This window comes from Dermacentor albipictus, chromosome 4, assembly GCF_038994185.2.
Source record: "Dermacentor albipictus isolate Rhodes 1998 colony chromosome 4, USDA_Dalb.pri_finalv2, whole genome shotgun sequence".
In the NCBI taxonomy this organism is placed as follows: domain Eukaryota; kingdom Metazoa; phylum Arthropoda; class Arachnida; order Ixodida; family Ixodidae; genus Dermacentor; species Dermacentor albipictus.
In genome coordinates, this window is record NC_091824.1 from 148,909,767 (window position 1) to 148,924,079 (window position 14,313).

A 14,313-nucleotide genomic window follows, 5' to 3' on the forward strand; every position below is an offset into this window, starting at 1 on the left:
GGACGTTAGTGTTAAACGCTACAAAGCCCGTTCACTGGATTTCCATCGGTGCAGAAGATGCGGGCAGGAGTTTATAGAGTTGCTATTTCCAATGCTACCTCAGTTCGAAAGGTGGTTTGGAGTATGATTCCGAGTAGAGAAGTCCTGGGGTGCATTAGAACCTGTGTCCTGCCGCGGCTGTTTACATTACCATGGATGCGCTTTCAGTCGTGTTGCTTTTGACGACTTTCTCAATCCTAACTTTCGTTAGGCAGGTGTCGTCCGTGGAAAGGTGACCATTCTTCCTACAGTTAACGTAGTGGGGCGTCGCTGTGATGGGTTCTTCACTATTATCCCCGTCATCTTTTGACACGCTATGGGGCAGGGTGCGTTCTTATCATGAGCTCTACCGCAAATTGTGCAAGTGTAAGGGTGAGAATAAAATTTACGCAAAAACTCCTCTGGGAGTTACCTAAGTAAACGTATAGCATTGCACCACTTGCTCATCTCCCGCAGGGGCGTCTCATTCAGCAGGCGTTTGGTGAGTTGCGACACCACGTACCCGAGCACACGAGGCTTGGACCCTCCCGCGTCTAACCGTGCGCGGCTTAGCCGTGTTCAGGAAAAAGGGGATCCTGGGGCTTGAGCAAATACCGGGTGTTTGGACTTTTGCGGCCCCTCGGTTGGGGCAACACACCTCTTTGGCCTCCGCTTCACGTAGACGGCACCCCGGAGGCGCGCGAGCACCTGCGATTACGCTGGAATTTACGTCGACTGATGTATAAATAGCTGAAGCGCTAATTGATCCGCAGATAAGATTTTCGACGATCGTCGACTATGCTCACCATTATCGTTGTGCTTTGAGTAACTTGCTTTGCTGAGCACAGATTCGCCCAATAAAAAGTTCGTGACTCGCTGTCCAGTTCTTCACCCCCTCTACAACGAGACTGTATCTCCTACTAAGATCGGCTAACCCAATTTCCTGAAGTCATTATTATCGCTTCTAATACAATAAATGAATTCTTTATCCTGATCTCTGATATCGCTACCTGTTGTTAAGTAGGCCACGCCTATGTGTCCAGCCACCTCTTTCTTCCTTCCCGTGTGCCGCGAGTCCACAAATGCTCCTTACATGCCACTTTTATTCTCTGTTACATCATTTTCATACAAAATTGTCAATAAAGGGCGACTGGTACAAATCTCGCAGGTACGTTTCGGTCGAGCCATAAACGCTAATAACTTATGTCATTCAGCTGCGTTTAAATTTCCCGCCTTATATTCTACTTAAATACGATCACCATGCATGTTTATGAACCAATTTCTTACTGTCTCTATAATTACCCTTTGTGCGTCTTTTCTTAACTCCTCGTGTCTCAATTCTGCTCCTTGCTGGTGTGTCACTACATTCAATACTTAATCTACATTCGCGATTGTCGCCTAAGAATAAAAAAAAATTACCGACGATTACGTTACTTCCTAATGCGAAATTTGAGCGCAGCAAATAAGCTGTTTCACCTTTTCGATAGATTGAGGGAAAGAAATCGAGCAACACATGTATGCGCTATCACGGCGGCGATGAGCCTCCGCTTCGGCGGCGCGAACGGCAGGGTCTTCTCGGCGGCGGCGCTTAGCCTCTGCTTCGGCGACGCGTACTCCTGGATCCTCTCGACGGCGGCGACGGTAAGCTTCTGCTTCGGCGGCACGCACCTCTGGATTCTGACGGCGACGGCGCTGGGCCTCTGCTCTGGCAGCTCGTTTAGCAGCAGCAGCAGCAGCAGCAGCAGCAGCAGACGGAGGACTTCCATCGGTCGTCTCGCTCATGGCTCAGAAAGAACTGGCAGATAATTTCGCAGTGGCGAACGGCAGCGGCAATTTCGGCTCGGGCGGTGCACATATACAGATCCGCCGCCACCGATCTGGCTCTCTGATTGCCACCGCACAGGGCGAACGGCAGCGGCAATTTCGGCTCGGGCGGTGCACATATACAGATCCGCCGCCACCGATCTGGCTCTCTGATTGCCACCGCACAGGGGTTGCATTGGAGGAGGAGCGAAGAAAGGAATTAAGATCGAGCCGGCGCTTTGACAACCGGAGACTCGCAGGAAGAGGGGGGGAGGGGGGCGGCGTGTACACCCAGCGGCAAACGATGGGGGCAGAAGCGCGCGCAGCAAGCGGACAACACGATAAAGGGAGGAGGGAAGAGATAGCAGCGACTGACTGATGCCGCTGACGCCGATAGTGAGTCAGCCCCAGCTGCGGAGTTGGTTTCAGGGACAACGCCGCCGATGCCGACACAAACAATATGATACCCTCGCTTCCGCAGCGCTATAGCCAGGTCTAGCCGTGGGAAGGTGGTCACGTATTCGTCGACGTGCCGGGGCCTACATGAAATAACCGGCGCGTCGGCTACTGAAGAGCACCCTATCCGCTACACAAGAACAGGGGGGGGGGGACCCTTTCCTCCTCTTTCTGCATGGCGGCGACGGTGTTCTATGCAGTCACGTTATCTTGACTCTCTAGCGGCGTCAGCGGCATCCAGCGGTATCAGTCGGTCGCTGTTAGCGCTGGGGGGATGAAAGGGGGGCGGAGCTGTTTACGAGGCCGACGACAACGCCGACGACGACGCGAAACCCAGGAACGGACGCCAAAGAGCTGCGCTCTAAAACTACGCGTGCCGCGAGTCGACGTCGAACCGGTGCTGCTACACTGGCTAAGTGTATCCTATGACGCACAAAAGCGCTGTCGCGTCCTGCTCGGTGCACTTGCCAGTTGATGTCGATGATAGTAAAATGACAGTAGCTGCTTTCAGATCTTCGTTTTTACTCCCGTTCGATTTTCACACCCTGTTTTTCAGCCTCAGGCACCGTGCATTCAGCCACTTGCCCTATCCTAGAATTGTTCCTGAGATCGCTACAATCTTTAGCTATTTGCTTCATGATCCCTGCAGTGCGTCAATTAGTCTTCCTATTATTAAGGCGAACGCCTTAGGTGTCTATATTGGCAGGGCCCTTGGCGAAACTACTGCGTGAGTAAAAACATGTTAAAAATGCTCGGATTGGCGTCACATTCTTCAGGGGGGCTACTGTAAACACCAGGTAAATTAGTGACTTTGAAAAGAAAATTTGGTACATTTCGGTCTGGGTGGCGATCGGACCCTGTCCTCCGGGGTGCGAGACGAGCACGCTTCCCTAAACCCACGGCTGGTCCACGGCTCTCGCTCATTAAAGTTGTGCTTAGTGCGCGCCTGATTGGATACGTCACGTCAAAGCCACCTCACTGACTAGTGCGTGCGTCATTGGGCTCCACACATGACGGTGCCGAAGAGGTGGCGTCACGTCATGAATGTATAAAATGAGCGCGTTGATGACGTTCCGAGGTCTACAAAAGGTATAATGCTTTCGCACACGCACACGTAAGCAGTCTTAAGTGTCTGCCGAATTTTAAGTTTAGTAATTGCTGTCGTGTCAGGTGTTGTTGCGCAGAAAAGAGGGCGCCCGCGCTCTGCGCATTGACGTCACAGTCAGAGCGGCGGCAGCGTTTGTTGGCGAAGGCGATGGGGCCGCGTGCATGCTCTTGTGGCGCGCGAGGACGGCCGCGCAAGTACGCCAATGCGGAAAACGCGCGTGCCGCTGCGTCTTAGTGAGGAGGCCCCCTTAATGGAACACGTCTACTTCCTATTGCGGCTCATCATGTCTTGCAAGAAGTCTAACCCCGATTGTATAATTTAATGCATTACCAATATGTCTTACAAAGAAGTCTAACCCCGATTGTATGTGTTACGAATGTGCAGCAGGCTTTCGCCTTCCTGTGTTACAAGAGCGTAACACCTGCCGAACTTCTACCACTAGGTGCTGTTTCTTCAGTGTGTCCTACACTTGTTGCGTGACTTCGCTTTCAGTTGCCTGAGCAGTTTCCGTGGAAGCGTGCTGATCTGGACTCACTCGTCCGCATCTACTCTTTCTCTCTTATCACCGGTTCTATGTTACCCATGTTGGAATCCCCAGCCAAGACAACCTGACATTGTTTCTGCTCCTCGCTGCTGACAGTTACACCTGAGGCCGCGGTGAACCCTTTGGAGGGGGTCCTGGAGCCCTGCCATAGTCGGCGCCTATGATCACTAACATGTCCGCCACTGTTTTTCGGCGCGGCAGTTTCAGCTTTCTACGATATTCCCGCTTCGGAGCTAGCCCTGTTCGCGGTGCTCGCGCCGAAGCTTCCACCATTGCTTTGCAAAGTGGTGGCCCTCAATTTAATTTCTGCGTTGACTAGCTTATCTTCTACCACCTTCCTTTGCTTCCTCTTCAGTTCCTTTTCTAGCTTCCCGACCCGCTTCGCTAGCTTATCCTTCTCCTGCTCTAAACTGTCTAGTCGCGACAGCAGTACACTCATACTACAGACGAACTCCGTCCCCTATGTCTCGTCTACCGACTCAAACCGCGTTTCTTCCCACGGGATATACACACCCACACTACGTACAACGCCCACGCTAGGGCTACTCTTACCAACCATTACCATGTACTATAACACGGTGTCGTGTTGTTGAAAAATTTAATGAAAAATTAATTGTTACCTGTCTGCACTTAACTGAGAACGCGAGAAGAAATAACTAGATGGCTCGTCTAACAATTTTAAACCAAATGTGCGAGAACTCAACCTTATCGCTTTGGCGCGCTGAGAAGACATGCCCAGTAGGCACATCTGTCTCTTCCGAAGTCACGTCAGAGGAGTCACCTGGCGGCGAGGATACTCGTTTCTCTTCGTCAAGGCTAAGGCACACAAGGCAGCATGCTTCCCAGCGTAATCAGGGAAGTTTTGGAGCGCCCATTGTTTCTTTATCGGACCACGTTACACCTGCTGTGCCACGTATTCACTTAAATGTTACGCGTTTATCTGAACGTATTGAGAGATCGTACTTCTCCTGAATAAATGTACCACGCGTTTACTCAAATAGGGGCGGAAAAAATTTCGTGTGTGCGACTCTGTTCTAATTTCTTTGAAATGAATCAAGGATGACCTTACCAGTCTGTCTGGCAAAATACATTCCATATCAGTGTTAATGCATTGTGTTATTTTTCCTACTTGCTCTATGTAATTGTTAATTGCATGCTGTTGATTTCAGCAGGGAAGTCAGTCACTTGCATAACATTACACCCTTCCCCAACTTGCCTCATTTCCGCCGAGCAGTCGGCCCCTTGAATGCAAATGGCGTTGAGGTTTGCCGCGAGCCGCAATTAAAGGATCGACATGTATAGGCTTCTATGGGACTTTCATTACCATGCTACATATACCTGGTCGAGGCTGCGCCCAGGCTGCTTATTCAGAGTTCCGGAAAAGAGCGAGGATTGCGGAAGCATCTATGAACACAGACCTACGTATGAGATTGTTCGATATATCTAAAAATCCAGTGTGCGTGCCACAATTTCATTGCAAAAGCTACCTAAAATATTTCCATTGCTCGTAGTGCTATCTTCTACGCAGACGAAATAATTGTCAAAGCACAAGAGTATAACCCGAAAATTGAGTATTGAAAGCATGACATGAACACAGCGTATATAGTTTACGTGTCTGCGGGACGCGAAGTAACCTGCGGACGAAATATAAATAGGGGGAGAAAAAGAGCCTGAAAAAATATGCGGAGGCAGGTCAATAGACAGGACGGGTACCCGTAGTGCTAATATGGGCATTGTGAAATTCCGCCATATTGTCAACTCTGAACGGCATTGAAGGCAGGTGCTATTGGGTGCCACTGAGATTCCGCCGTCGATGAGTCGCCGCCGCTTTTGCTGAAAACTTGTACGAAGTTGCTTTAGATGACGCGGCCTCTCCGATTGTCTCAAGGTGCCGACATTACATATTTCTCAATATGGCGAATTGGACAATGTCCAGAATAGTACCCCGGAACTGGAGTCTTCCTTGTCTGCGTACTCTCCTTCGTGCTCATTCTTTTTTCACATTCGTGAACACGTAGGAACTCATTCAACACTTTGCTAAAATGTAACGTTTATGAGTGCCATACAAGCCTTACAACTGTCGGAATCTTGTGTACAACTCGGATGCAGCATTTAGTTGGGCTGGCTGAGAGTAGGAAAGGAGTTCCTCGCAAATCTCTTGAGGACATTGTTTTCCCGCGCGGGAAGCAGTTGTGTAGGAAGGTTACTCGCCTTCTAAATTACCTACAGGACACGGATTTGGCCTCCACATGGTGACCTTAGGAGTGACTATTTGTAATTGTGAGGTCTGTGTCTGATTTATGCGATTTATTTAAGTGTCGCTACGGTGGAGCAATTGCCGGCAGCAACTGCAAGGCTAATCCCACCAGTAGCCTACAACCACTTAACTCAACCAGGCGGTCTAGAAAACGATTGCCACGAGGTTGCTGCAAGGCGCTTCGCATCGACTTTTGTCGCACGAAGTTTCGTCGCACGAAGTGCCAGCTAAGTGTCCAGCGTGTAGGAAAGGAAACAACATAGGAAATTCTTGCACGCAGAGAACGTTTATTTGCATATGAAGTTTATAATAAATACATCAAGTCAATGCGAGTAATAGCATATGAGACCGAAAGAATGTTCTCGGTATAAAACATGGCGTGACAGTACAGCGACCATGAGAGGTAGGCAAGTTGCAGTGATGAAATTAAATTAGGGACTCCTTATGTGATATATGTACACGGATGGGAAACAATCTGGTACAAGCTCAAGGATGCGTAAACTCTTCTAAAAAACAAACAAAAACACGTAATCAGGGCGTCCCTACGCAATGGACGGCGTCATCCTTATTTAGAATGCGTTTATGCTAGTTCACATGCTCGAAAGCATTGTAGTTTCAATTGCTCATTAGAAATCAAAACTGACACAGAACAACGTCAATAAAATTGTGCAGAAGCCTCTTAACGAAAGCTGTCAGTAATGGCAGTCTATAAATAACAATCACGTGTAGCTCGCCAGAAGCCTTGTCAAAAAGTGGTATACATCAGTGTGACATACAAAAATATATGTAGATGATTTAAGAAGCTTGCTCTATAGCAAAATATTGCCATGTCCTCCAGCATACCACATAAAATAGTAAAGTATGACACAGATGTGAACTGTCCAGCTTAAAATATCACAGTGAAATCCACAAGTAACGAGGCTTCTGCATTGGCGCGCACAAGTTTTTGTTTTGCTTGAGCCTCACACAAAGTCCATTGGTCCATAAGAAAAACGAGGACCACACTAATGCATGCAACACAAGCAGACTCCTAATGAACGTCCAGGTCAAACAGCCGCTACCAACCAATATTCAAACGTGTAACACACGTGTGTCCTGGGCGTGAAGCACAACCTTTAAAGATCTGTTATGCATTCTCACAATGCAAAGGTGCACAAGCTACCGACAGCTGCTTCGGCATGTGATCGTTACGTGTAACCTGCAGAGTAATAGGATAATCCATAAGTATGGAGGTCACGTGAGCCCCCATTAAACATCACCGCTTTTTGATGGCATGCGAGTTGTTTTCCGTGTCATGAGGCGAAACTCAAGGCATCGCAGCGTGCCCTTGAACGCTTCTACGTGGCGTTCGAACGGCACATGGGAAACGTGATACAGACACTATTAATGAAGAGTCATGGGGCGCAAAACAATTCTCGACGAGAAAGCTGTACGAGAAAGTCAAGGGAGTCCATCGGTGCAACGCACGTCGCCAACTACAATAGCGCTATGAAGATCTACGTCTCGTTTACAAACACACGTGCCAGTTGTGGGCGCTGAGTATGCGCAGTCCAGGCCCCAGATTCAAGTGCGAGCTGTTAGGACTTAGTATTGCCTGTCAAGCTGGGAGCGTTGCGACAACTCCAGACGAGCCATTCACCACAATAAATCTATTCCCCCAACGCAGGAAATTTCGCATGAAGGAAAATTCAACCTAAGTTCTTAACTTAATTCAACTTAAGTTTTGTGACCTTAATTCCCTGCAAATTTTGCTGCCGCATGTAGCTTCTGCACAACAATCTTCGCTGTAAATGCCGCGCATCGCAAGACGACACGAAACGCCCCGTTTGTTAGTGCTTATACAGAAGCACTTCATGAACACGCTGCAGCAAGCATTCGTCACGTTTCGGCTGCTCCTTACACGCCCTTTGTTTTCACTCAGTGCCTGAACTGATGTCATATGCTCTGAACCGTCGAAGAGGCTGCGGGCTACGCAGCTCACCTATGTCCACACGCATTATATAAACGGCTTCGCGTTATCAAACGATAATGTCAAGTGATGAGTATTCTATGACTAGAACGGCGCTTCGCGCGGCTAACCAGACCCACTACGCACTCTCAGCGCTCCCGATTGGCCCGCGTGTTTGCAAACGAGGCCTAGACCCACACAATGTTCTGTGAAAAGTGACGCTACGTGTGTGCTTTTCCTCGTTTCAGGAAGGGGACATATGTTCACTAGGAGAAGAGGAGCGAAAATAAAGGGATGGCTCGACGCCGCCGAAGGCAGGAGGAACCGACTGCCACAGTGTCACGCTACGGTGTCCGTGCTTCTCCCTGTCAAAGATTTCGACATCGCCCGAGAAGGACACGTGCTTCTTTATGCCGCTGCCCATTGTCTCCAAGCACGAGTCGCTGGCGCTCGCTCGCAGCCTCGATATTCTGGCACGAAGATCAGGGCTGGCGCCTCCGCTGTGGAAAACAATGTTGGCGCCTCCTGTGCCCGTGGTGGCATCCGAAGCCATCCCGTTCGGTATGGGCGTGCTGGTGGTGGGCAGCGGACAGGACAGGATCTGAAGCATGCCGCTGTCGTGGCTACTGTCCCAGGACGGCGGCAAGAGCGTCGGCGTGCAGACGCAGATGCTGGAGCCGATGCGGAGGTGACAGTGGCCGTCGCCGCGGCAGCACTTGGAACTGTGAAGCATGGTGACGCTGCTATTCTTACGCAGGATTCCTCGCGGTGCGGCCGTGACGCTGCCGTTTTTGGAGAGTTCCTCGGCTGCGGACTCGTATGCGCTGTCGCTGTTTTGCAAAAGATAGAAAGAAAGCCAGAAAGAAAGGTTAGGTAGATGTTATTCTCGCCGTTCGTCGTCGACAATGTCTAGCTGTGAGAACAAGATCAAGTTATAAGGCCACGCTGAAAGTCCGGGCACTTCTGCAGAACAAACGAAAAATATAAAAGACAGTGCTCAGCCAATGGCATAATGGATATATCCTATCGCTGAAGATGTGATAGTGTCCTTGCATTTGCAATGCATTGCCTCAAAATTGGCGCCTGGCCTTTTTATTGTGCCCACACTGGATTTGCAGTTTCATGTCAAGTGATGCTTCAAATATTTTTTAGATTTATTCTACGAGGAACTGAAAACATGGCACCCAAAAAAAACCATTCACCTCACGCATGTGTTATTTTTACTTAAATCGTATAGTTTCAGCATTGCAATAGGTTGATGTCATGAGTTTGGATACTTGATTTTAATGACTACCGTATTTGAATGAATATGGTGCTCTATTTTCATCCGCCTCTTTGCCAGAATAAACATGATATAGCATTGGCAAACCTGACCGGAGAACAAGAGAATCTTACGTAATTTCCCATATGAAAGTGCAAAACCATGAACAAGATAGCGAGCAAATTTTATTCCGCTGAGTATTTACACAAGAGTCCAAAATAATAAAACACGATCCCTTTTTGTACCTTAGAGACAATCAGGTTAGCCACCAAACACTTGCATATAAAGCCCGTCGACATGCCTAGAACTAGTGGATTTGGATGTTTAAGTCGAATGGTTTGTCCTGCAGCATATGCGAGTACCTTATTGGTAACAAAACTAGTTGGGCAAGTTGGTTCAGTATTGCAAGCGTGTAAACGCGCTTTACAGCTTTTCACGTGCGAACGAGCAGGTGCTCGTCTTTGTCTAGAGTTTGGTGTGGATGACACTATTGAGTGGTCACACTGCTTACCTTTAATTTTGGATGAAACCAACATTTGGCGTACTTTCGGTATAACGACCACAGACTAACATGCCACAGTAGCAGTTACTAGACGAAAAACAAACAAAAACGCCGCGTACCGCAGTCTCACAGACGCACACATTGTTGCCGGCAGTGAAGCCAAAAGTTGCCTCAAGCAGACTTTCTGGCACTATGATCTCACAGTAGCTTTGGCTGCTCGCGTTGTCGTTTCTGTGTCAAGGGCGTTGTGATCATCTTGCGCAGAAAAGCCTGCGCTCTCACTACAGCACATATCCTCCATGCAGCTAGATTAAGTGCACACAATTCAGTTCCTAACTGGTCTGGATTCGTAGCTGGTACTCGGCAGACATTTGGATCCGCGAAGACGTTGGGTCCACCTACCCAACCTCGTCGAAGACTTCGTCGTGCAGTGCAAGCACAATGGGTGGTTTAGACTCCGGGATGTAGGTGCCTTCTGTTCCTTTGACGACGTCTTCGATTTCCTTCATGGTCAAGCTGGTCTGGATAAAGAGGTGCAGACTCTTGTTGGAGAGGTAGAGTGGTTCTGTCAGGACACTGCGGCAAATAACGAAATGGACGATATTTAGTATTTATACTAACCCACGGGAGGAGCGCAAAAGTGCTTAACAGACAATGGCGGGAAAGATTATTTGGATTTTCCATTGAACATCTAACGACAAGCAAGTGAGCAGGGCCCATTTATGTGGTGTAATTAAGAGGACAAAATTAAGTGGGGAAAACGATTCAACGCTGTCCTGTTTGTTAGTGCTGTATGATGATGTTTGCAACGGGATCTAAAGCACTTCTATTTCGCAAGTTCTTTGGTGAAACAATGGACAGGAAGAGACAGTTGCGTCGTAGCACATTACGTTGCGTTCAGGGCTCCTCGATTAAATTTCTTTTCGTGACTGTTTTCTCGGCACATACGCAAGTGGAATGCTTATATACCTGTGGTGTTCTCGCCCATTAAAACAATCAGTCGCATAAATATACGAATGCACGCTGCCCACAGGTGCCTGGAGATAATATTTGAAGCTCTATACATGTGACCTATTTAACAATGTTGTACTGAACTCGAAGAATAGCGAAAGCGTACGGGGCACTAAAAGGTGCACTAAAACAGACAACAGGACTGCTTGTTAAAGCAGCAGAAGCACACATTACGCAATTACGCTTTAATTCAGGAACGACCATGATTAAGAAATGCTCACAATAATAAGGCACCGATGTTGCGGCTAGTTTGTTGGACAGCTTTTTTGGTTTCGCGTAGTGTTATCACTATTTCTGTCTGCGTTCATTGTGTCATATCGGTCGCGATAATGAGCCTATACCGACTGACCAACATTGAAGCCATTCTGAAAGCGGCGCATCTGCCTCGGCCGCCATACGTATACTGTCCTTCCCGACACTCAGTTGATTGATTTTTGTACATATTAAGTGGAAAATAAAGCGCTGCCGCTATAGCGTCTGTGTTAAACTCCAATAAGGCAGCTGACGAGAAACTGAATAATGCTCGAAAGTAAGATTGTCAAGGTCTACCAAACAATCGGAGACCTACTGGGTGCGATGTAGAGACGTTTCTAGAAAGATGAAACTACAAGCTTACTTTCTCAAGAAAGACTCGAGGCCAGCACGTCGGTCTTCTATAAACTTGTCGTCAAATCTTTTCATCAGCGTCTTCGATGGAAGGCGGGGTGGAGCCCTGGGCAAAACGAAAGAGAGCATTAATAGCAGTCTCCATGAGAAATTTTGGCTGGACGGTGTGGTCATTATCTTGCTCTTCATTAAGACATTTAGCCTCCAAGCAAATTAACTACGTATCTGTGTTGCTCACTCAGCATAATTACAAAGCCAGAAGCTGAACGGGACGTCGTAGCAGCCATACATTATTTGCAGTTCTTAGACGCCCTTATCGCGTGATGTAAAATCACCAATCACCAGCGACGTCAGAAATAATGACGTCTTAAATTGCATCGCTGTTAGGTAGCCCTTGGGTGAAGCTGCGCACACTAAGACTTACATGAAGCAGCGCGCAATAAGAAAATGCATTCCGCACGCTTTCTGGCAACACAAATTTCCGAGAATAAATAACTTAGAGCAGACGCTTGCTGACAAGTCAGTCCTGCGAGCCAATGTAGTTAACACAAACGGTCTGGCATGCATGAGAGACGAAAGCAGCGGCTGCTACAAAAAGTGCATTACTTCACCATTCGCGAGCCGCACTGCTAGCACGAGCTGAAAGATCAGCAGAGGGTCAGAGAAACTTTCGCAATTCGTCGCAGCTGACCTCATGTGCCACTCGGTCTTCGAAGGCGGATTACCATCTAATTAAATGATATCGCTCCATTTGCAACGTCATGTGCGAAAGGCGCCTATGAGAAATGGAGCACTAATTTGTGTTACAATGTTCTGGAGCACTAGCCGTAAAACTATACAATGCGTTGCACATTAGCTACAATTTTGTTGCGGTATGCGTTAAAAAATTCGTAGTAAGGTGCGATATATAGTTGCACGGTCCCCACGCATTTTTCTTTTTCTTTAATTCACATGGTCGTTATATTAAATGTCCTGTTTCGTTTCTAGATGTTTCTCGCTGCCAGCTAGGCGTTGCCAGTCAAGCCTAATGTAGCTTTGATATGCTTAGTTTGAGCAGTCATTTCCGCGCAATTATTGTTAGCCGCCTACTACTATCACATACCTACTCAGTTCAGAGTGGCACCAACTTCCTGGGCGTTAATAAAACTATGTTTGATCGCTTTTTACTCGCGCAAAAAGCGTGTCAACGCGTCTTGTAAAGAACGGCGGGTTGCACAACAAGATTGTCACCTTGCCACCCGATTACGACAAGGGGTGCAAGACGCGCACCTTCCGCTCTCCGCCGCTGCAGCTGCGAGGCGTTCAAAGAAGCGACCTTTGCGCTGGAATCCGCCGCCTTCCTCCAGCCCGCTTCGACATTGTGACAAGACGAGTTTGGTGTGTGGACAATGATTCCAGAGTTCCTCAACGCGGCGCTGATTTGACACGCCTGAAGAAGCTACCGCGGGAACGTCTCAATTTTGCGCTCTCACGGTTCCGCATGTTGCCAAACAACGAGCGTCCCCCGAGCGGCGTCGATTTTCCGGAACGGCACCACCTTCAACGCCGTCGCTTGGGCTTCGGAATGTGTGTGCCTTTGTGTCTGTAAACTGGTCTTCAGAGCAGCTGCGAGTTGGTGATGTGTAAACGAACAGCCGCCGCGTCGTAGGACCAGCGGATCGAGTGTATAAAAACTGTGGTTGTGCGATTGTTGGACACACTTCTCTTGAGCAGTCCTGTTAGACTGGTTCACTTCTCTCATGCAGTCCTGTTGGACTAATACTATTTTTCTCAAGCAGTCATGTTAGACTGAGTTAATTTCTGTAAATAAACCCCTTTTTCCTCGTTCTCGATGAGAAGCAGTTCTTCACTTCATCAACGATCTCAGCGTAAATAAGTTGGACGACGGCATGGGCCAGCTACCTTCGAATTCATGCCGTACTCCAATCTTGGCAAAGGACCACGGACGAAGGGATTGAGCCCCCAGTCCTGACAACTGGCTGACAGCGGTGGGATGGACTTTGCGACATGGTGCTGTATCTGCGGTGAGTGCTTGGTTTTTGCTTTGACTCTCTAGGCTTCATTTTGTGGTTGTTCTGTTTAGAACAGTAGGGAAGCTAGATTGTTGTGTGTTAGCTAGGTTGTGTTTTCCTAGCTAGATTTAGAGAGCAGAATCAAGGCAGTAAAGCAGCAGTCATGGAGTTAAGGACATTGCTGAGAGACGAGTTGTTGATTGTTGGTGAGGAACTGGGCCTAGATGTACGCAAGGAAATGCTCAAATCGGAATTATTGGAGCTAATTTCCAATCAGGCCAGTGAGCAAGATATTGAAATGGGATTGGAACTTCTCAAAAAGAGAGAGAAACGGGAAAAAGAAAGAGAAGAACGAGAGAGAGAGGAACGGGATAGAGAGAGAGAGGAACGCGATAAAGATCGCGAGATAACAAAAATGCAACTTGAACTTGAAAACAGACGTTTGGAGTTGTCTCAAGGAAGTGAAGGCGCTCTGGGACGATCAAGTGAGGCAGAATCGTACCGCATGGACAGGCTATTAAAGCCATTTGAGGTCGGGACCGACATAGGCTTGTTCCTAAGCAATTTTGAAAGGACTTGCGAAAAGATGAACTTCGGCCCGAGTACATGGCCACAGCGGTTGCTGTCTATGTTGCCGTGTGAGGCGGCGGAAGTAATCGCCAGATTGAGTGTTCAGGATGCATATGATTATGCAAAAGTTAAGGCTAGTCTCCTGAAGAAATACCGCCTTTCAGCCGAAGCTTTTCGGCAAAGGTTTAGGAGCACAGGCAAGAAAGATAGCGAGGGC

The 14,313-nt window shown here is 48.2% G+C and overlaps 1 protein-coding gene across 3 annotated transcripts in view; it reads right to left on the reverse strand.

Annotated features, from left to right (window-relative positions):
* Positions 1-6,453: 6,453 nt before the first annotated feature.
* Positions 6,454-14,313, reverse strand: part of LOC135902193 (uncharacterized) — a 78,964-nt gene continuing 71,104 nt past the window's right edge. For all 3 annotated transcript variants that reach the window (XM_065432164.1, XM_065432165.1, XM_065432163.1), the window contains exons 4-6: positions 11,525-11,620; positions 10,300-10,473; positions 6,454-8,964 (exon numbers count right to left, since the gene is read on the reverse strand). In XM_065432164.1, the coding sequence (XP_065288236.1) occupies positions 8,379-8,964; positions 10,300-10,473; positions 11,525-11,620 (856 nt within the window). In that variant the 3' untranslated portion in view covers positions 6,454-8,378. The remainder of the gene's footprint in view (positions 8,965-10,299; positions 10,474-11,524; positions 11,621-14,313) is intronic.